At 36.4% G+C, this 24,599-nt stretch overlaps 1 protein-coding gene across 1 annotated transcript in view; it reads left to right on the top strand.

The window, feature by feature from the left end:
* Positions 1–24,599, top strand: part of LOC123314170 (fringe glycosyltransferase) — a 127,555-nt gene that overhangs the window by 85,415 nt on the left and 17,541 nt on the right. The window contains exon 6 of the mRNA XM_044899291.1: positions 360–445. Within this exon, the coding sequence (XP_044755226.1) occupies positions 360–445 (86 nt within the window). The remainder of the gene's footprint in view (positions 1–359; positions 446–24,599) is intronic.

Genomic DNA, 24,599 nt, shown 5'->3' with positions numbered 1-24,599 from the left:
TCATATTTATTTCCGAAAGCAAGTGCACTCCATCTATGCTTATTATTATAACATGAGAACCGTGAGAAATGGTCACTCTATACATCCATAAGAATCCTACTGCTTCGAATTCCTCTTAGCTGGGAATCCTTATGGCGTCCATTTTTCTATCAGATCCGATATATCTCCGTACATTCACCGTGTCAGATGTATTTTACCTCCACCGTTCAATAACAGTAAAATACCATGATATATGTCATCCTTTCACCTCAACCTATAAATTTAGTTATCTGCAAATCTGACAACGTTGTTCCCATTCCGTGGAACCCCACAGAACAGCCCCCACAGGGACACTAATTGGTTTTCGATCTCTTTTACAGCAAAAAGTCAAGTTCTGGTTCGCCACAGGAGGTGCCGGGTTCTGCCTCAGCAAAGCGCTGGCTCTCAAGATGATGCCCGTTGCCAGGTAAGCTATTGTCCCCTATACGCTTATGATGGTTTGAATATACATAAATGCTTAGGAAATTTACTATTAGGAGTGTTTCTTCAGAAGGAAACGAATGACCAGCCTAAAATGATGTTAACTAATATTCGAATGCATTTCTGTGCATCTTCTTAGCTTTTATATACAGGGTGTCCCAATAATCAAACGTCACAGAATAGACCAAATGTACCGTTTCCAAAATAATCAGCATTTTATAAGCACAGCAGTACATAAGTGTTAAAATAAGATTAATTCCTTAAAACAACCTTGGTAACCGACCCTATCGATTCCTCTATCCGACTCTCTTGTATCCTAGACACATAATTATATTGATATATTGGGTGTAAAAAACGAAGTTGTTTTTCAAGGGTGCATGTTTTCTCTCGAAATATTAATGTTCGTTAAAAAAATCACATGAACTTTTTAGTTGGGAGCCCACAATGCTAAATCGGGATTTACTCGAGCGTCGTGAAGACCTAGTGGATTTTGAAGATTAGATGCTAGAAAAAAAAAGGTTGCAAGATGTATGCACTTTCAGCGGTGGGGAAAGCCTCTGCATTATTTCAAAAATGTAAAGAGAAATCGTTAGGTGTATATAGTCGAGCATGCCCGATTAAGATTAATGTTTATCTGATAGTTTGCGTGGTAGGGCTGGCCATACGGAAGAGTTGAAAATGGTAAAAAAAAATTTTCAAACTTGGCATATTTTCAGAGTTCATGTGAATTGAACCCAAAGGAAGCTACAATTCGGACTTGTACATACTCGAGCATGTCAGATTTTCGTGTTGACGTGTTGACTCATTAATCTGACACTAATCAGGTGGGGTTTTCTTAATCTGACAGTTTGAAGATGACAACAATGCAATTTTTTATATATCTCCCTGCCTGTACCCCTAATCGTTTTTGTATTCATAATGAAAGTTGTAGATAATAAAATTCTCTACAAATTTTGTCTGAAGCAACTTTACATACTCTTAACCGTTTTCGAGGACGAGGAGCTTAGCCATACATGCGAAAGAGCAAGGTCAAAGTAAAATCCCAGTCTAATGTACATTAGTCGCCATATATCTCAAAAACGTTTGAACGTAGAAGAAATTACTTCAGCCGACATTTGTAGAAAATATTATGATCTACAACTTTTATAATGAATGCGAAAAAGATTTGAGGCCCAGGAGAGGGGATAATTGAAAAAAACTTATTTTTGTAAACTTTATGCCCAATTTTTGCTATTTCGGCTTGCTGAAACTGTCAGATTATATTTTTTCCGTTATTCTTGAATCATTAGCTTCAAAATAAGTAAAAAAGCTACCACGCTAGAGAATGTACACGTTTTTTTGCAGATTGGGCGCCCTCCCACACATTTTCGTCACGCTTAAATTATCAGATTAAGATATATGTAATAATAATAATAATTTATGGAATCCTTTGAGACATCATACATGTATAGGGAGGGTCAACATAAATAGCATTAAACATTAATTAATTATCCTCAGAGGAGACAGAAAAAGGAAATAAAAAAATTAAAGGGAAAAAAATAACAATGCTTACGGTTATCACCCTAGATATCCTTAAATTAAGCCAGTACAAAAAAAAAACATTAAAAACTACCCAGGATCATATTCGCTTTTACTGTAAAAACACTTTTCTGAAAGAATTTTTTTTATTTCTTTCTTGAAGCTCGAAAACTTCAACGTTTTAAATCCATCAGGCAGGTGATTGTAGAATTTTTTGCCACTATACATAGGAGAATACTCAAATTTGCTCGTTCTATGAGCTGGAATGCAAATAGTTTCTTTTTGTCTAGTATTATATACTTATCAACATATAATTAATCACATATATCTTAATCTGACACGCTCGAGTATGTACCGTGATCGTTTTTTTTTAATATTCTGACAGGCTGTCCTAGATAATTCCCCCTGTATACAGGTCTAATTTTTGTTAGAGGAACTCTACAGGGGCCATGGTATCTCGTATTAATCTGACACGATCGGGTAAATCCTGAATTTCCCTATTGGGCTCCCCAACTATTTATTGCATCTTTAATAACACTCTGTGAAAAATTGTGAAAACGCTGAAACACGTGAGACATAGTCAGATAATTTATTGCGTTGTATTCGTTTTAAGGGGTCTTTAATTAGTAGTGCGCTATAACCAATTCCTTTCTGTGGTTTATTAAGGAAGCTGTTCTTTTTGTGGCCAACGTAGATTAGAGGGTGTGTTCAGGAACTCACCGTAGCCTTCCATTAATTTATCTCTCGGGTCGCAGAAAGGATATTCCTCGCCGAATGCGAATTATCAGAAATATGCGTCCTACCTCCGTCAATTCGGTCCCTAACGAGCTGCCGGCTTAGAATAATGTGGAATTAAAACCCTCCGAGTATTTCATAATGAGATGTCTTTTCCGATCTTTAACTAAATTAATCGTTTCGGACGACGAGGAGGAAAGTTTTTATCTATGCTCCGCGTCGCTCCCGTTCTTTTTCTTCCTTGTACGTCCGCTGCTTCGCCCGTCTAATAGATTACTCGGAAAGAACTGAAAAATTCCATCTCGTTTGGGATGACGTGTTTGCCCTTCGATTTTTCGATTTTAATTGGCACGAAATTCCTTCTTTTCTTTCCATCGACAGTTGGCAAAAAGCGGGCTTTTCGAGAGAAAGGATTTTTCGATCGCCCGTTGTTGTCGAATTCCTGAAAGTTGACATTGAAATCGTAACCGAAACTCATGGATATAAAAAAACATTATTCAACCCATAGCAACAAGGGTAAGTTGACGTTTATCAACTCAGTGAATTGAAAAAAAACGTCTTGAAACGTCTACTTATGACGTTTCATGAATAAGATAATTCTCTGAAAAGTGTTATTATTTGAAACCGAAACAAAATGAAAAAGATTATAGAGTAGAAAGATAGGAAACGCCCTCATATCTCTAGTATTTCAAACCGACTACATTTTGGCTAGTGAAAACACATTTGACAATGAGATGGAGCTAAAAACGTACTGTCAATACAGTGACTCTATCAAACACAGTGGCGACAATTGGAAATTTAGCAAGAATATGGCGGCTTAGAAGCACAGATTTCAATGCTATGATCTCTAATTCGGAATGCGGATTGGCTCACGTCACGTCACGTGACTAAATCCACCATATTCTTGCTAAAACGATGAAAAACGAGACCACAATTGTCGCCACTGTCTCGTTAGAGTCACTGTAACTGTCAATACAGAAAAACTGTTTAATTACAGTTTTCTGTTTTATAATTGAGAGGCGCGAAATTCGAATTCTATTCCTCGTATTGAATTTCAATATAGATTTTATTTCTGAATTTATTGAAGGAGTAGCAATTGAGAATCTTTGAATGGACGTATAAAAGTCATAAATTCCCCTAAATAGGCCCTTCATGCAAGGATACTTCTTGCATACAACATGTAACGTGGATGAACTGTCCTTAACACTAAAATGTTCACTATTCATGGTGTAGTAAGTAGTGTTTGCTGAAGTCATTGTCTTTACGCTATGAAAATTTCATCCATTTTGGAGCCCTGAAAATAAAAGTCAATGAATGACTGAGTCACATGTTACCAGTTGTAGTACTTACATTTCCATTTCCTCAGTGAAGTACAAAACTTAATTTCGGTAAATCCATTTTACTTGATCCACAGTTCTTCACCATGCAATAAAGTTTCGAACCATATTTAGGGCTTTCACCAAGAAATTAGACAAAAAAAATCAATTATCAGCAACTAGAAGAACGAGCTAGATGAACAATAGGCGGTACGAGAATCGGAACATTCAAAACCTCTTTGATCAAAATGGCCATCAGTTTTAGGGTCCTAAAAACACTTTTGAAACACAGATGGCGCTCACATCACTTTAGTCGCTTCGTTTCCTATCTTTCTACTTTATAATCTTCGAAAATGAAATAACGTTTTTGATGTCGAAGCTGAGATGATTTTTATATGTTAAAACTGTCTGTAGTGCCCCTACAATATATTTTCTGTTCGAGATATGGCTTCGTCCAGAATACCATGTGGTCATCATCCAGATTGTTTTTGTCAAAAGCACATCTTTAAAAATTTATTTTGGAATTAATACACCTCATATTGTGTGTCAGCAATGTTTTGTGTCATTGAAAAGTCAAATCAAATAATGAAGTCGAATGGGAGGTTGGAATGGAGCTGGGTGGATGAATTTGGAAACTGTTCTTCACAACACGTCAATCTCAATCAGATATTCTGTATTTCGGTTATAGTATAAGTAATTGTTTATAGAGGCATATAATCAATGCATTCTCAATTTCTTCTGAGGATTCATGTCTGGAAGCATTCAGCTTCGATATATAACAGAATTTTCTATAGAAAAGGAAGAAGAGGCGAAAAATTTTAGTCTTTCACCCAAGAGCTGAATTAATAATTCTCATCGCGCGTCCCTTTGATCTGTGTTGATTATCCGACAGCGCATTGGAATCCATCAATGAATCCCATTACTAAATTGATCTGTTATAGGAATCGAAGTTAGCAATTGCGGTTTCCGCTCTCCTCTAACTCCGCCAATTTCATTTAATCCTCACCATCACCATTTTCCAGTCTGTAAATGAATTACCCCCGCAGCTCTTTCAGTATTGACCGTTATCCTTTGGGTACGCAGCGATCGAAGTTTATCCAATATACTACCCAGAATTTCTGCTATTAGCACTCTTTCTCTCCCCCAATACGAAGCTGGGTTGAGCGAAGTTTTCCAGATTGGATGGTATACAGGTGTTTCGGGAATGTTTGAAGTGTTCTTCGCTGCGTTCATTGGACAGGAATTGTAAATGTATATTTTTCCAGAGCTTCCGAGGAATAGGTCTTCCGTAAAGTGAAAATGTATCATCGTTTGTCCTGAGTTACTGAGTAATTAAGTCTTCGTTAATGTCAGTACATATATGTATAAACTTTTATCAGGGATATTCTTGAAGAAAAATAAATTTAACAACTTATTGTTACAACACTTGATTCTATTTGTTGGCAGTTCATTGTGATCACTGTCACTATTCTTTATCGTGAACGTCTGTTACTGCTACCGCTGCTACTTCCAGGCATTGATTAATTGTTTTGTAATTTCCTTCTAAGGCATGAATAGCAAGTTTTACTCCTCAACTGTTGGGGTGCTTTCTGACAGCCGACGCATTTCATAATTAGAATATATGTATATGGTTCCATTCCCTTCAGGTGACAGTTCAAAAAAGTTATTATATTCCTACTGAACTCTCTCCCAATTGTGTCATTAGAGTTGGCAGAAGTTTGCCATAATAACCATTGTTGCCCAGAATATAATTTGAAGAGTAAAGACGTAGTATTGATTGCAATACTTCAATGAATTTCTTCAATAGCAGGTTTCATAAAACTTTGATTGTCCGATCAACGATTTCACAGTCACTCGATTTCTAAAACGAAATCACTGAAACCCTTTCATTTCTGAATATATTGAAGAAGTATCAATTGAGAATAATTGAATGGACGTATAAGCATCATAATTGTATGCGAGAATGTTAGTCTGAATAATCATGACTGAATTATCGATTGAAAACAAATTGACGTCTATTCGTCAATCAAGCGTTGATTCCCCGATCAAGCGTTATGGCCTGTTGTTACGGGAGCTATGCATACAGCTTCTACAGCAGCGCTTGAGGCCATACTTCATCTGCTTTCCCTACACTTACATGTGAGGAAATGTAGCCTGCTTGAAGCAATAAGAATATCCCTTAATGGGAATCTCCTACCCGGAAACTGGGTTGAACATATGAGGATATTGAATTAATTGGACTCAAACCTCTTTGCAAAACCATCGGATGTTATGCCAATCATTTTCGATTTTGAAACTCCCTTTGAAACGGTCATAGCTGACCGTCCTAGTGCAATAAGTTTCGTAAATCGTTTGGACAAAAAGTCATCCACGTGGTTTACTGATAGATCAAAATCAGAAAGAGGCACCGGCAATGGCGTATATGAGCTTCGGGTGATGGTGGTACAAATATCATTTGCACCGTATGGGTAAGTCAGCAGATGAGATTTGTAGGCTCGGTGGATCAGAGGCAGAAACAGCTGAATACATGGTATGGTGTCCAGAGCTGGCAGACCTACGAACCACTCATATGGGGAAACCGCTCCTGGATACTCACGAGGTAACGGCTAAGGCCCCTTAAACCGTTGTCAGTGTTATCAACACCATTGACGACCTCCTTGGGTTCCCATGAATGAGTAGGGTAGAGAATAAAAGATCTACATGGTCGCAGTTCCCGAAAGGTTGATAGTGCCACTACGACTCCGGTTCAAATAATAATAATAATAAGCTTTATGAATCCCGGGGTAAATATTAACTATAATTTAAAGTAGGTATTCTTATTCAATGGTAGAAAAAGTATTACGTCTTAACCCATTTATGAGATGAGTAATTTACTTTACATTTACTCCCCAATTCCATTTTGTAGGATAGACATATTTTAACTATTTTGAAAACGTACGTATGATTAACAAATTACAAAATACTACAGCGTCAAGTATTTGAAATACCAATTACAAATTACATTTTCAAGAAAGAATTCAATAACAATCACAAGTACCTATTGAAATACTACCCAACCCTGAATCTGGTCAGCATTCACATATTTGAGGATCCTTTTTGTATTGTATTTGTATTATTTTGTTTAGACTAGGCAAGATGGCATGATGGCTAAGTACCATTATGACATTCCCGTGAAATATAGCTCAAAATGCATTCTTTTCTTTCTCATTAGACTGATAAGGTTTCAAATACTATCCAAATGCTGGAATGACTGAAGAGCTCAGCAAGGCCATTTTCCCTTTTCCACGTAATGCTTAATCGAAAGATAAACTTGCCCAGTTCATGCACTAGTTTGCCCAAGGGGCGAAAGAACAAGGTAGCCGACTCCTGATCGATGGACCCTTCACACTTATAACCTCGCTAATGTGCCCGATTACACCTATCCCCATCCATACTCGATTTAGACTTCATCCATTCAGGACGGCCCCAACTCGCCATCTTCAGGTTCTCAAGCGGCTCGTTCTCTGCCGACGTAAAACTCTCGTCGGGATCGATTTCATGAGTGCGGTTTGCCATTTTCGAAGCAATTTGTAATTTGTCAGATGGGGACGAGATCGAAAACGTATACGTGCGGTAATTCCGTTCTCCCATATATCTTGGTTTCCCATATTCGAAACAATTTTCAACGGAAATCGTTTTGCGTCCGTGTTATTTGAATAATGGCGGCGGTTCGGTGGGTGGAATTACGGCAGGGCCTACTTGGTTGAACGGGGATTTTATTGGTATCTGAATTAGATCGGTGGAATCGATCGTCGGTTTTGGTTCTGTCGATTTCTGGACAATCAACCAGAATAGATCATTATAATACATATGATGTATATATGGAAGTAAGGGCTGTCCCAAAATAAACGCAAGATTTTGTAAAAGTCTGTTTATTTATGCGAAGCAGGAGCTTATTCCTCACTAACATTTTGACATTTTTCTCGAAGATGGTGTATACTCAAAAAGATTACTCAAGTTTTTCATGTTCACTAGTTCACTCTTCTAGAGAATGTCATGTACAGGATGAGTCTTTGAATCGTACAAATACTCCAACAGTAGATTCTTGAGGTCCAAAGAAACACTTTTTTCCCACACTAGTTTTTCTGTATCAGCTCGGTTTATAAGATACAGGGTGTTGAAAAACAATTATGGGGAGTCCGGGATAGTTGAACCCCTTTTCACTCTGAAGAAAAGTTGTATATGTAAATGGTAGCAACTCATTAGGGCATGATATCTTCACACAAAAAATGAGTTGCTACAATTTACAGATACAACTTTTCTTCAGAGTGAAAAGGGGTTCAACTCTCCCGGACTCCCCATAATGGTTTTTCAACAGCCTGTATCTTTTAAACCGAGCTGATTCGGAAAAAATGGTGAAGAAGAAAAGTGTTCCTTTGGACCTCAAGAATCTATTGTTGGAATATTTGTACGATTCAAAGACTGTACATGAAATTCTCTAGAAGAGTGAACTCGAGAATATGAAAAACCTGAGTAATCTTTTTGAGTATACACCACCTTTGAAAAAATTGTCAAAATGGTAACGATAGATAGTAGTAGAGTGATGGTGAGATGAACATTTTGAGTACAGCAATTATTTTTTTACGAACTGAAAATTGGCTTATGCTCCCTTACCCATGGGAGAGTTGAACAGAGGGCGAGAGAGACTTGACCATAATTAAAAAAATTGAAAGAAAAAATTTCTTATGACCAAAGATTGTCTATGTCGAGGTTTTCATCATCAGATGTTTCGGGGTATGAAATACATATTTTTTATTTCAGAGTCACTCTGACTTATTTCCGAGATGTTTTTTACTTTTTTGAAAAATTGTATAATATTTTTTATATTTATTTCTATTATTCAACTTTTTTTGAAGCAATCTATCATCTAAGCTCAGTGCGGGAAATTTGGACCACTGATTATGTCTTCCGACCATAGCATAGGTCAAGTCTCCCGCACTCCCTTATAGTCTATTCAACAGATATTTTCTTGAAACTATTTTTAAAAAAGCTCATCGTTTGTAAAAGAATATTAATCAATGAAAGCAGTAAAACTAAATAACACCATGCACCTATTAAACTTTTCAGACAGTGTAACAAACAAAAATTAATCAATTTCTTACTTCCTAACAAGAATATCACTTTCAACCCTGTCACTCCCAAACTGTTCTGATGGCGGCCAAAATGGAGCCGCCACTAGTTGTGCCTTGTCACGAGTATGTCGCAAGCTATTTACGATACCGGTAGGGCGAAATTTCAATTGAAATATTTGAGGTGGTTCAAGTCTCCTACCTGAGCAAGTCTCCCAGACTCCCCCTACATATTTTCAGTCACACAAACGGTTTCATCGAATGAAATGAATTTCGTAATATAGTTTTTCGTTTATTTGATGAGTCTTTTTGGAACACAAGATATCACCCACGTCTTCCAGTTTTCTCATTATGACCATTATGTACCATGAAAATACCAAAATATCAAAGAACACAACTCTTGAAACTAAGTTGGACACTATCCTATGAATATTTGAACGTTTTGTAAAATAAAAGTATTCTTCATATTTTCTCGTATAATGCGCCGTTTTCGGGCAATTTCATGTTCAAAAATTAAAAAATATCCGTGAAATTTGAAAAATTTAGTGATATGGCTCAATACAATTCTGATTAAAAGATCCACAGATGTGTAGTGTCATACAATCAGCTAGTTAATCTGAAAGTAATCCTGCACATCTCATTATAAAAAAAAAGAAATGGCTATATCTTTTTATCAGGGCTGAATCGGAAAAAATTGTAAAGGAAAAGAGTGTTTCTTTTGACCTCAAGAACCTACTGTTTAAATATTTGTACGAGTCAAAGACTCACCCTGCAAACAAGGCTGATTTTTTTGTCCAAAGTATATTCCTCCTTGGACACACCCAAGTAAATTGCAACAAAATGATATAAAATCTGTGTGAGTGAGACGAATAGGAGTTTTAGTTATAAAAACGTTTTTTTTTTTGGATTATTTGGATCAGATTGATGCCCTGCTGGAAAATATCTCAAGTTTGACAGGAATTTTACAGTCATGAGTAGGTAAATGACTCCTGAAAATCGTGCTTAAAATCCTTATAGGAGTTTTTTTTAAATCTCGATTAGAAAGGTTAAGTTTGTGACTGAACCAACGACTGGAATTAATTCAACCCCATCAGCATAGCGGTACCTTTACCCCGACAAAACGCCATAGAAGTCCGTAGATTCCTCTCTCCAAACAACACAATTAAAATGCCGCGTCCGAATTGATGGCTCCGGTCGAGATTAAAAGACCCACGGGATAAAGATCGATAAGATATGACCGAGAACTTGTTAATTCTCGAAGATAGGCCGATATCTCTTACTTTTTTTCATCGGCCGTCCCCGAATGCGGACGGTTCGTTTAATCAGGATCGAGGGCACGTAGGAATTTCCGCCACGTCGAATTAATGGCATCGGGAGGTACCCGCCACCTGTCAATTAACAAGATCAAGTTCGGATTTGTCGGATGGTCCTGGATCGGAGGACCAAATTTTTGTCGCGGGCCTCGGATTCGTAGGGGAATTCTTGCGGTCGTAGTGGTTCCAATTGGAAAAACGACTTCTCAGACTTAGTTTCAATAAGATAGTCTAGCCAATTAAAAAAAAAACTCATCAACCCCCGGCCTGATATACAGGGTACAGGGTGAGTCTTCGACTCGTACAAATATTTTTACAGTAGATTCTTGAGGGCAAAAGAAACACTTTTTGCTCTTACCATTTTTTTCCAATCGGCTCAGTTTAAAAGCTACAAACTTTTGAAAAACAATGAAAAAAAATATCTCACAGACGGTTTTATCGAATGAAATGAATTTCGGAACATAGTTTTTCATTTATTCGATTAATCTTTCTCGAATACAAGATAGCACCTACGTCTTCCAGTTTCCTCATTATTAATTAAGAATTGAGCACCATAAAAATATCAGAAATTCAAAGAACCCAACTCTTGAAACTAAGTTGGACGCTATCTAGAGTATTTGGACGTTTTGTAAAATAAAAGTATTCTACATATTTTCTCTTATAGTGCGCCGTTCTCGAGTAATTTAATGTTAAAAAATGAAAAGTATCTGTGAAATTCCGAAAATTAGGTACTTTTGCTGAATACAACTCTGTTTAAAAAATCCGCAGATGTGTAGTGTCATAGATTTAGCTTGTTATTCTTAAGGAAATTTTGTTTATTCAGGTGTGGCACAGCTCATTATGAAAATTTAAAATGGCTATATATTTTTTTATCAGGGCCGAATCGGAAAAAAAGGCATAGGAAAAAAGTGTTTCTCTCAACCTCAAGAATCTACTCTCAAAATATTTCTACTAGTAAAGACTCGCCGCGTATATTCTGGCAATGTGTCTATTATTCCGGTGATACAATACCTGAGCAATGTATGGAATTCCTGGGTTGTCCAGGAAATCTATTGAATAATATTGTCCATTACATACAGGAATTATACCTCTATACTGCTAAAACCAGTAACAACGTGTTTTCTCTAGTTGAATCTAGTTTTTACTGGATGCCTTTATTGAAATATAAATTCACTGCTGTTCAAAAATGAATATTAACAGTTAGTGCAAATCAATTTGATAATAATCAATAAAACTAGTTGAAACAAGTTGTCAAAATGACAAACTGGCTGGTTAGACTATGTTCATCGTGCTGTAAGCAACCATAGGGATACGCCAAGGGTTTGTTTGTGGAATATGATAGGATGTATGAGGGAATCTATGTCAAAGAGGTGCCAATGTAAAGAAAAATGAGAAGTCATATGTAGGTTGTCTTGCAGTAACAAGTAGATATTCTTTCCTCATTCTTGTTTTAATTTTATTGTAGACCTGTTATTGATCTTTTTTCTTTTGTTTATTTCAACAGATTCAATTTTGTCATCATTACTGTTGTGTATGTCAATTTGCTTCACAATGTTCTTTCAGAGCAAGATTATTATTTTCAACTATCTCAACGACAATAATGTGACACCAAGATTTCTCAATAAACATTTAAAGAATAAAATTACCACATTTTCAACTCCGAACAAGTTCCCTTATGCCAATTTCAACTAAGATTCAAAATTAGGAACTAGTTTAATCTGAAAAATAAATAAATATAATTAGCAGTAAATTCAAATTTTTACTAGGAAATCCATATTATTTATTATCCATTTTATAATATATGAAATTTGTTTCAACTATGAAATTCTAGTTATGACAAAGGCATTCGGTTTCAACTCATAAGTGTATTCAACACACAAATATCACAGTGTATTATTTATTTTACTCTTCATCTGGCCCCACATGAGCTGAAGTACAAAAACTCATAAAATCTTGAATCTTCTTCTCGTAGTGTAAAAAAAAATAGGTGAATTCAGAACGGATTTGGCTTCAGAAGAATTAAGTCGTAAAGAACATTTCTCTACAAGAGGGAACTGGATATTTATATGAAGGATATTCAAAAACTTCTGATACTTCAATGAAATCAATAACCCATTCAGAGAGAGAAAGCTGAACTGGTAGAAAATCATCTAGTGCTAGAGAGTTGTTTTTTATCCTATTAAACAGGGTAAGTTTTTGACTAGAGAGACTAAGAGTTAGATTCTTGAGGTTAAAAGAAACCCTTTTTCTTGTACCATTTCTTCCGATTCAACCCAGATAAGAAAGTCTAGCCATTTTAAGTTTTCACAATGAGTTATGATGACCCCTGGAAAAACAGAAGTGCTTCCAGAAAAACAAGAAAACAAGCTACATCTATGATTCTATACGAGTATATCTATGGATCTTTCAAACAAACTTACATTCAGCCATAATAGTACCCAATTTTCCGAATTTCGTGAGATCTCAAAACTACATTTTTATGGATTTTCAACAGCCTGTATTTTCCAACCGAGCCAAGTTGGAAAAAATGGCGAAGAGAAGAAGTCTTGGAATCCTCTGTTAAAATATATGTACAAGACCCTGTATATAATCTCTCTCGAAGGACGTAGCTATCTGTAGTGAAAACTCATAGAAGCACTTTCAAGATTTCAGCGAAATAGGATTATCAAAAAAATGTTGGTTTTCATTTATTAGCCAGCATACTTTATCGGTAATCTCAATCCCATTTCGATTAAATCGGAGTTCGTTTCAATCAACATTCCTAGCGACTACTGCATCGTGAAGATTGTTATCAGACCGAACGAACAGGATATTAAGATTGAATTTGGATTTTCGCCCATAAAAACTGTGGACCTAAATAAAATGAGCATGCTTACTTACCATCATCCGTATGTTGGGCAGGACCCAATCGGGAATTGGTTCGGACAAGATTCCCATTATGAGATCAAGTCGTGAGGGCATAGCAAAAAAAGTTTCAGATCGTAGATACTGAATCCTATTGAAGGGAACAGGGGCAAAGGTGGGCCGGTCAACAGGAAGCGTGTCTAGTCAGTGGCGGTCGAAATCACTCCCTTAGTACTCAACACTCTTGATTTTCTTGTTAACACAGTGATTTAAAAAGGAAAATTTCAACACCGTGGATCTTGGAGAGGGGTAGTTTCTCGACAAATGTTTATATGACAAACTAGGGCTTATTTTTGACGTTGTTGAAATTTCTTGGTTAAGATCTGGACCACCCTGTATACTGCCGGATTAAGAATTCTTCGACAATTTCACAGTGGTTCGGTTTTCAGAATAAAATGGGTGAAATGGCTAAGAATACCTTAATATGTGCTTCAAACTTTTCATTGTAAATGCCTATGTGGATATAGATACCTATAGCAAAGGGTAACAAACACTTATCTTCGGTAATGACATTTGAGTACCTTCGCTTTTTTAATGGTCATGGTTTCAATTGAATGGCGATTTCACATTATACGAGGATATATTGAAAAACTCTTAGCCTACTATAGAACCAAACAAAATTTCAATGTTAAAATATTTTATTACTCAACATATTCTCCTCTTAATCAGATACATTCATTACAGCGAACCTACAATGTCTCTAGACCTTTCAAAAAATATGTTTCGTCTTGCTCTGCAAACCAGACCTCAACAACTTTTATTACCTCCTCGATGGAATAAAATTTACGACCTTTGAAATTTTTTTTCAGTTGAGGAAAGAGATGATAGTCGGAGAATGAAATCTGGAGAATAAGGGGGGTGTTCTAGTAATTCAAACCGTAAATCACAAATTTTTTGCTTGGCAATGTGAGATTTGTGTGCAGGAGCGTTGTCCTGCAAAAACAAAATACCTTTCAATAGCTTTCCGCGTCTTTTCTCTTCAATTTTTTCCCGTAGATTGGTCAGTAATGTCCAATAGAATTCTCCGGTTATTGTTCTACCCTTATCCAGAAATCAGTCTTGATAACTCCATGGCAATCCCAAAAAACTGAAGCAAGAACTTTTCCAGCAGATTTTTGAACACGCAACTTCTTCTTAGGTCTTGGAGAACCAGAGTGTCGCCATTCCATCGATTGTTGCTTTGTTTCTGGATCGTAGAAATGTACCCATGTCTCATCCATGATAACAATTCGGTTTAAGAAGTCTACATCGTTTTCAAATCGAGCACAGATCGAACGCGATGCATCTACCCTTGCACGCTTTTGGTCAACATTCAAACATTTGGGCATCCATTTTGCAGCAATTTTCTCATGTCCAAATTGACGTGAATTATATGATGAACGCGTTAGTATGAAATATTCAGTGCTTCAGGTATCCATTTTAGCCTAATTGGACGGTCTGATAAAATGTCATGAACTGTATCGATATTTTCGGGGATTGACACAGAAACTGGCCTTCCCGATCGGTCATCATCTTCAATGAAAAATTTACCCCTTTTGAAGCTTGCAGTCCAATTTTTTACGCTCGCATACGATGGACATTGATCACCAAGGATTTTAAGCATTTCTTCGTAAATCTGTTTACCTCTTAACCCTTAGATACAGGTACTTGATGATGGCTCGTTACTCCAATTTTTCGATTTTCACAATTTCGGTGGACATCTTCTTTCTTTTAATTTATTGCGTAACTCTGGTTTACTTTTTTGACCTCAAACTTCTTACTGACACATCTAATGAGTTATTGTTCGATGCTATGGTAACACAATATTTTTTATGCATGGAACTGGTCTAGGTTAAAGGTTAACTAGGTATCAATACATCCTCGTATTATTGAATTTATCCGTCTTCTGAAGTGAAATCGTCATACCTACGCCACTGGACCGTCATTGTGCCGCACCTCTCGCAATTTTAAAATAATAATGGGTTTAAAGATATGGTTACTTGGGCTCTGCCGTTTGCCACCTGCCGCTTTTGGTCAAGCCCGTACTTTGGTGGAATGGTCAATTAGTACAATAACATGCCTATAACCTGAGTGCAGGACACCTGAATTGAAGAGCACGTTAGTTGCGTGTCCGTACTTGTTGGGTCATATGTCATATCGATTATATCTTTGTTCTGCAGCTAACGAGAGGATGGGCGAATATAATTCGATCAATTTGAAGATGCCTCTACAGATAATTTGAGCTGTTGACGTGAAGTTCGAAGTTTCATCCTTCTAGACTATATAAAGTGTTTTTTTTCTGACACTGGATCTCATACTCCAGGCCTAAACTGGGTAGGGATAGTTTTGTAAGGCACTTTTCAGTTTTATATACAGGGTGTTGCCAAATATGTGCGAAAGTTTTTAGTGGGTGATTTTTTGGAAAATTAAAGGGGATCTTTCATATAAACTAAAGCCTTTCCTAGTAAGAAAGAAGATTTTTTCTCGAAAGTGCTGAAAAGATGAAGAAAAGGCATTGTATGGGCATCTTCTACCAATAAGAAATGACTCGACAGCCACATACTAGATTTTTCCAATTCCATTCAAAGAAGATCCGTTCATGCACGATGTTGTATTTATTTTTTTTATTAGGAAACTATTGCTTTTACGGACAAGAGATTTTCAATTAATCGTTTTTTTCTTTCAACACATATTTTTGAATTGAGAAACTTTGTTTATTATAAGAAATGGAATAGGGAGTGCAAATTTCACTCCTTCAGAAAATCACAACAATATTGAAGAAATATTCATAGGAGGCCATTGCTTCAAACGTCCAGCACAAAAATATAATGTAATTAATTTTTGAATGCGTCTAACTTTACGAGAAAAGGTCTAAGAGTTTTAGTTACCGTAGATTCTGGTGATTTTTGAATTCAACTTGTCATAGTTTCAAAACGGGGACCTATTTTTATCTGAAAAAGAGGTTCGAATAAGCTTAGTGACTCAGACTATTGACTAGGATATATACCTTGCTTCAGAATTCGGATATAAATTTCGAAAATAATAAAATATACTTGTTCCAAGTCACCCACCGATTTGGGCGGCTTGGGACAAATGAAATAGGTGACTTGGGATGGTGTATGGTTTTGAAAAATTAGGATTTGTGATTATATAGTTGAAATTCGGTAAGGAAATTAAATGATAAAACCCTATTACAGCGAAAGTAAATATATTGCAAATCAAATGTAAAAAAACTAAACCGTTTGATTTTTAAACAACCTTGTTTCATGACGTATATAATATCCCAATATGCAAAAAAAAATCACACATGCACAAAGTGAAACACATGTACAAGACACTAGAAAGTATAAGGACCATAAAAAATGCGCTTTTACTCTCCTGAATTCGTTAATTTTTCCTGTCAATTCGAACGCTGTGGTCACGGCAAACTCAACAGGAATTGATTGTTAAACTAACCGAAAAGACGCTACACGATCTTATAAGTTTGTCCCCTCACTCATGAATGGTAAGAAACAAAGAAATATGCAAGGGGGATAATTGTCCCAAGTTACAGGACTGTCCCAAGTCACAAGACGGTCCCAAGTCACCTGAATCTACCGGTAACATAAAATACAGCCTTTAATTTTCTACAAAGAATCGCCGCTCAAAAACATTCGCACTTATTTGGTAACACCCTGTATAATTTCTGAAAGCTATTTCATATAGAAACAGGTGAATTATGATATAAATACATAACAGGATATTCAACTCATTGCATTGATATGGCCGTTACTCGATGCAAATCTATAATTAAACTGAATAATATTACGATTTACACTATCATGAGGTATTCATCCTTGACGTTTCGTCATGAAAGAAGCATCTTCATGTTATTCAGCACATTTACTTTTAACTTAAGTTCTGATTCAGTCCTGTTGTGGTAATATGGTAACATTCAAAATATATATTGGCTCTTGTTTGCAACTTATATGACAAAATATAGAACCTATGATACGAATAGACTATAATATATCGTAAGTGATTATTGGAAAATTAACATATTGGCAAACGTCTCTTAAGGTTTCATTAATTCTCTGGTATTTACGAATTAGAAAAATTCTGATAATGGGATAGAACTTGTTGTTTTCCTTTTGTTCAGAATAAAATGAGCAATTAGTTCAAAATAATACATGAATATGAACAGAGACTTCATTCATCAGGAAACTCATAGGCAATCACAATGAAAAAATTCCTTCCATTAGAAACGATATCATATAGATCAGCACTCCACGATATGAAAGTGCTTCATACCTAGTAAAAGGATCCACTGTGAAAAGAATGCTCTTTTAATGGCCCTCCCGGGTCTTCCATAATTAAATCAGGAAGTCTCTGGGGATATTATTTCTAACTTAATATAATCTCTCAACGTCGCGTCGCCCTTTTATTCGCCGATTTGAATATTGAGATTGCGAAAAGGATTGCTAGGTGACAATGAATTTTTTTTAATTTTGGCAAATAAATTGACTGAAACATATACAGGTATGTTTTCACGATTCATAATAAAAATGTTTATATAGGGTATAAATAAATAATTGCGACGATATAAAGCATGAATGCTCTGCCAAAAAAATTGGTGCACTTAGAATCTTCAGTTGCTTATATCTAATGTGACGTGTATTCTTCTTCAGAAAAACCCCCAGGCTAAAAAGTTTTATTTACTCTCTCGACCCACGACCCCAAAGTTCAATTCAATTTTATCCGTATATTCATAAATCCCCCGTGATCCCTTTATTCAATTTCGCACCACAGATTAACTACGCGTGTTAGAAAAAAGAGGAAAGTTGGGCTTTCAGCCTAGGGCTCGAACTTCCGTGCTTGAACACCATTAAGGCTCTGCCAGACCGTTCCTCGTAATAAGGCAAACATCGAAGGGAAGACTGATATTTATTCAAGATTATGGCTCATCCTAGCGTCAAATTGCAAGTGGTATCCCGTTAGATTAAGCTAATTCGATATCGAGTGACTTGCAGACTAAAATCGATTCAGTCAGGACCCGCAGATGACAGTCGACTTGAGCAAACACTGAGGTAATGGCCTAGTTTATCGCTGCGTGACTTTTTGATTAGAAAAATAGTAGCCTTTCAACAATTTCATATTTTCTGTAGTAACAGATCCACCAATGTTTGTTGACAACACCTCAGTGTTGTCGTGATTCGAATGTACTCTCTTGTATCTGAATGGGTTCGTTTAATAACTTTTTTCTACAAGCGTGCGCGTTCAACCTTTTTCCCGCACGCATTCCAAGTTGCAAAGAGTCACTTTCCCAAAACGTGCGGGAAAAACGCCTGCTATTTCTTTCCCGCACGCAAATGCGTGCGGGAATGGATTAGCAGGGGTTTTTCCCGCGCGCAAATATTATAGAGTAAATTAAATTCTATCATGTTTCTATGCATAGAACGTCAACGATGAGAAACCCATAGTAATGACATGCAGAATTACGTCTGTCATTATATATGAATTAATCAAATGAGATATGATCTGTTTCGTGAAATGGATACATTTATAAATTTCAAGCGCTTGTAGAAAAAATATTGTTCCTAACTCTTGCGGAAAGTATCTTGCCCGCACTCAACTGCTTACCCGAACTCTGCTTCGCATCGTTCGGGCAACGGCAGTTTCGTGCGGGCAAGTATCACTTTCCGCACTTGATAGGAAAATAACTATTTCAGATTCAGGCAAGTTCAGGTTGTTTTCGTTTTTAAGAATTTTGGGTCAGTTAATATTTCACATTCTTACAATCAACTTTGATACGGAACTTGTTTTACAGTAATGCCTAGACATAAACTTAGAGCTGATAAAGCCAATAGGGCTACCTGTAGATTCGGGTGACTTGGGACAGTCCTGTAACTTGGGACAGTTACCCTCCTTGCATATTTCTTTGTTTCTTACCATTTATGAGTGAAGGGACAAACTTATAAGATTGTGTAGCGTGTTTTCGGTTAGTTTAACAATTAATTCCTGTTGAGTTTGCCGTGACCAGAGCGTTCCAATTGACAGGAAAAATTAACGAATTCAGGGGAGTAAAAGCGCGTTTTTTTTATGGCCCTTATACTTTCTAGTGTCCTGTGCATGTGTTTCACTTTGTGCATGCGTAATTTTTTTTTCTGGATACGTGGGAAATTAGATATTTCATGAAACCAGGTTGTTAACAAATCAAACGGCAACACGGATCTCATTGTTTTATTTTGTTGTTTCATAGGGTGACTTGGGACAATGCCGAATAGATACAAGCGGCGCAGTGGCACAGGAAATATGCCGGTTTTACGCAGTATATTATTATTTACGTTATTTCCAGAAAGAAATCACCAAAGAATGAAAGAAATAAAAGTTCCCTTGTTTTGTTTACTTTTTTTTACATTTGAGTTGAAATATATTTACTTTCGCTGTAATAGGGGTTTATTATTATAATATATATAATAATATTTAATTTTCTTACCGAATTTTCACAATATAATCACAAATTCTAATTTTTCAAAACTATACACCGTCCCAACTCACCTATTTCATTTGACAGTTGAAAAATCAATAGATTTTAACTTGTGTCTCAAGCCTCCCAAGTCGGTGGGTGGCTTGGGACAAGTATATTTAATTTTTTTCAATATTTATATCCGAATTCTGAAGCATGGTATATATCCTAATCAATAGTCTGAGTCATTAAGCATATTTGAACCTCTTTTTCAGATAAAAATAGGTCACCGTTTTGAAAATATGACAAGTTGAATTCAACATCGTCCCAAGTCACCCGAATCTACGGTATTGATATGATCGCATACGCTGGGAAAAGATTTTTCAATTATTCAATTTACTTTGAAATAAATCTTTTTCTTGTCACTAGGTGATAGAGCTATAAGGGCCATTTAGCCTTCAGTAAGTTACTATTATTACTGACGCAGCTGCACCTGATGAAGTGTTGTAAAAATTCCCAATATCAAATTCAGCATTCAGCAAAACGATTTCATTCAACGGTCTGCTTCTTCGACGTTTATTATAATGAATTCGAATCATTACTATACAATTTTGAAGGATCTGACCATTAAAGCACCCAATTATCTTACCATAAACAAGTGGTCCAGATCTCGATTCACAGTCCCAATTAGTAGATTATAATCGCGGATTTTTCCCGTTTTTCGAAACCCCATTTACCCGGAGCATAAACAACTTTTTTATTATCATAATTCCATGATTATGGCGAATATTTTGGTTTGGTTGTTGAAAAGGCAAGGCGACCTGTATGTCATTAATTGCAATACGGCGAAATATGGAAGTGTTATTTCCATATTTTATGCAGATTGTGCTCTCGACAATAGACAGCGGAAGCTGCGGCAAAATTGTTGACTTTCGCCACCATCTGTTCGTTAGAATGGTGATTTCAGTTTCATTTCTTACTCCTCCACACTTGCTATGAAGACGATGGTTTATGAGCATTTCAAAAACTTCTCACTAACTTAGGAAAATGAAAAGGAAGCAAATTTACGCCAAGAAAAATATCTATACAGACATATGTAAGTTGATTATACTTATTTAGAGTACTCTGTGTATACCTGGAAAAGATACTTTAAAGGAAGAAGAAAAATCATCACTGATACAAGTTTGTGAATTTTTACATCGTCAAAATCTCTTAGTGATCTCTTGTTGCATTTTCTTGCTGACCTGCCACTTGGTTTGCCAGTACAATGCTCTGAGGAGACCAGATAAGATCGAAATCAAGGTTCACAAGTGGCAATCGATTGTTTTCAAGTTTTCGGTAGTTTCTTACATTTGACACTTCAGCTTGGTGTGGGGTCAATAAATCTTCGAAATGATGGTCTATTAATGGTCAGCACTGCGATACTGTTAATTTTTTTTTCCTGATCTCTGCGAGATGTCTCTCTGTTTATAATGACTCTTACCTTGCTCAGTCTCATATTTCGGGCTACGATGAGCTCATTTCTTATATCCCCAGGCAATAACTGTAGCGTACAATATATGTCTACTGTAATTCAATTATAATTGCTACCGTTCAATTTTGAATTTGACATGCATAGCCTTGGTCATTACTATTACATCAAGGCACCACGATTTACTCTCACAACAGCTATTTACACTCGATTAAATAAGTTATAATCGCTTCTGGGTTTTATACCTACCACAAAGCGAAACAGATTAATTTCATACCATCTATCTTGGACTGGATAATGGAACCAAAGATTGTTATAAGAAGTTAGAATTAGCCGTCTGCCAATTAAACTTTGCGTTAGTGTTAATAGTCCTACATTGGTATTGGAAATGGGGTTCGCATATTTGCTTGAATACAGATACTCAATTTAATCAATAGTTGTTGGTATTTTGAGCAGATAGGGTAATTGATAAACATATTGAAAAATTCTTAGCCTTTGTTTGGTTCTATAGATAGAACCAAACAAAATTTCAATGTCAAAATATTTTATTACTCAACATATTCTCCTCTCAATTGGATACATTCTATGACAGCGAACCTGCAACGTCTCTAGACCTTTCAGAAAAAAATGTTTCTTCTTGCTCTGCAAACCAGACTTCCACAGCTTTTATTACCTCCTCGTTGGAAGAGAATTTACGACCGTTTAAACTTTTTTCAGTTGAGGAAAGAGATGATAGTCGGATGGAGCCATATCTTGTGAATAAGGGGGGTGTTCTAGTAATTCAAACCCTTAATCACGAATTTTTTGCATGGTAACAGGAGATTTGTGTGCAGGGGCGTTGTCCTGCAAAAAAAAACACCTTTGGATAGCTTTCCGCGTCTTTGCTTTTAATTTTTTCCCGTAGTGTGGTCATTAATGTCGAATAGTAATCTCCGGTTATTGTTCTATCCTTATCCAAAAAATCAATCATGATTACTCCATGGCAATCCCAAAAAACCGAAGCAAGAACTTTTCCAGCAGATTTTTAGACACAAAACTTCTTAGGTCTTGGAGAACAGAGTGTCGCCATTCCATCGATTGTTACTCTGTTAGAAATGTATCCTAGCCTCATCCATAGCAACAATTCGGTTCAAGAAGTCTACATCGTTTTCAAATCGAGCACAGATCGAACGCGATGCTTCTACCCTTCCACGCTTTTGGTCAACATTCGAACATTTGGGGATCCATTTTGCAGCAATTTTTCTCATGTCCAAATTGACGTGAACTATATGATGAACGCGTTCGTATGAAACATTCAGTGCTTCAGATATCCGTTTTAGCCCAATTCGACGGTCTGATAAAATATTGTCAGGAACTGCATCGATATTTTCGGGGACTGACACAGAAACTGGCCTTCCCGATCGGTCATCATCTTCAATGGAAAATTTATCTCTTTTGAAGCTTGCAGTCCAATTTTAAACGGTCGCATACGAAGGACATTGATCACCAAGGGTATTAAGCATATCAATATCGTACAAGCCTTTTCGTATAATTGTTTCTTATGATGATGAACCTGTATTAAGTCATATTTCAGATTTCAAAGAGTGTTTGCAAAATGCCACAGAAGAAAATGTAACCTCGTTTTGTTTCATTATCTGCTGAAATGGGCGATCAGGTGGTGCAGAACATGAGACAATTTTCACAGATAAAGTTTAGTGTACGAAACATTTCATTCACAGGTCTCCTTTGTGTAATAGACAAATTTTATGCCTCCTATGCTGATAGGCTATTGATTCTAGTTCATTAAAAGATACCGAAGGGACGGAATATGAATTTTACGTAAAAACTGACTTTTGGAATCAAAAAACACCTAAAAATCTTCCAACATTACATACGTGTACTGCTTTTCTGCTTGAATGATAAATTGTGGATCACCTGAATGACAAAAAAATACTCGATAATTTCACTTAACGATCAAAGCGTATTACCGCAATAATTCGTTGTTTCCTGTGACCTTCATATGAAGATTTGATGGAAACGATTCCGTACGAAAATGATTACAATTTCCGATCGATAGCTCGAACGAAAGCAATTCGATGGAATTATAAAAGATTGCTGCTGAATTGCTCTGCATTTAGGCGATTTCCGTTGGCGATTCGTTATAACAGGAGATGAGTTCCTCTGAGTGTTCGCCTGCGGCGATAATATAACTGTGAATGGGAAAAGCTGCTCATTTGGATTGAGACACAGCTTTCGGAACATTAAAAGAGGGTTGATGAATGCCAGGCGGGAGTACCCAAGAACGTTATCGGTATAACTGCCTAATCTTCAAGTATCAATTAAGTTTGATGGATACTCGGGGCCCCGTGCTCCTTAGGAAGCCGTTGGGAGTGATTTCGCGGTGACAGATTTAACTCGGGGAGTTCTCATGGCATTGAGACTGGTTTCCGTTCGGTTTCACCATAGCGCAATTTCGATAATTCACGAAACCGCAGGATAATCTCGGTATTGACTAGCTTCACCTCGGAGATAAATCGAAAGTGAGGTGGAAGAAATTGTTACGCGGTTCCGAAAAGTATTTTGTCGGAATTCTCATTCGGAACGATCAATGGACGTACGTAATATGCGGCTTTACGTTCCACGCTAAAATGCTCAGCGAATATCAAATTAGGGATAGCATATTTGCTTAGGTTTTGAGACAGAATCCATCCTTACTGGCTAGCTTTGCGAACATTACATCAACATTTCAAATACCGGTAGATTCTTCTTCTTGCAGATTTCTTTGTTTCTTACCATTTATGAGTGAAGGGACAAGCTTATAAAATTGTGTAGCGTCTTTTCGGTTAGTTTAACAATTAATTCCTGTTGAGTTTGTCGTGACCAGATAGGAAAAATTAACGAATTCAGGAGAGTAAAAGCCCTTATCTATACTTTCTAGTGTCCTGTACGTGTGTTTCACTTTGTGCATGTGTAATTTTTTTTCTGGATTTTCTGGATAAGTGGGATATTGGGATATTAGATATGTCATAAAACAAGTTTGTTAACAAATCAAAGGTCAACACGGATCTCATTCATTTATTTTGTTGTTTTAGATATAAGCTGCGCATTGGGAGCAGGAAATATGCTGGTTTTTCGCAGGATATTATAATATTATTTACGTTATTTCCACAAAGAAATCACCAAAGAATGAAAGAAATCAAAGTTTCCTTGTATTGTTTAGTTTTTTTACATTTTAGTTGCAATACAGAAATTTCAACCACGTATTCTACATCAAAAATAAGCCCTAGTTTGACATATAAACATATGTCGAGAAATGTTCCCTCTCCGAGATACGGGGTGTTAAAATTATAGAAAAAAAAATTTTTTCCTAAT

The sequence above is a fragment of the Coccinella septempunctata genome, chromosome 5 (assembly GCF_907165205.1).
Source record: "Coccinella septempunctata chromosome 5, icCocSept1.1, whole genome shotgun sequence".
Lineage (NCBI taxonomy): Eukaryota > Metazoa > Arthropoda > Insecta > Coleoptera > Coccinellidae > Coccinella > Coccinella septempunctata.
The sequence above is the reverse complement of the archived record's forward strand: the minus strand, read 5'-3'. Positions and strand labels throughout refer to the sequence as shown.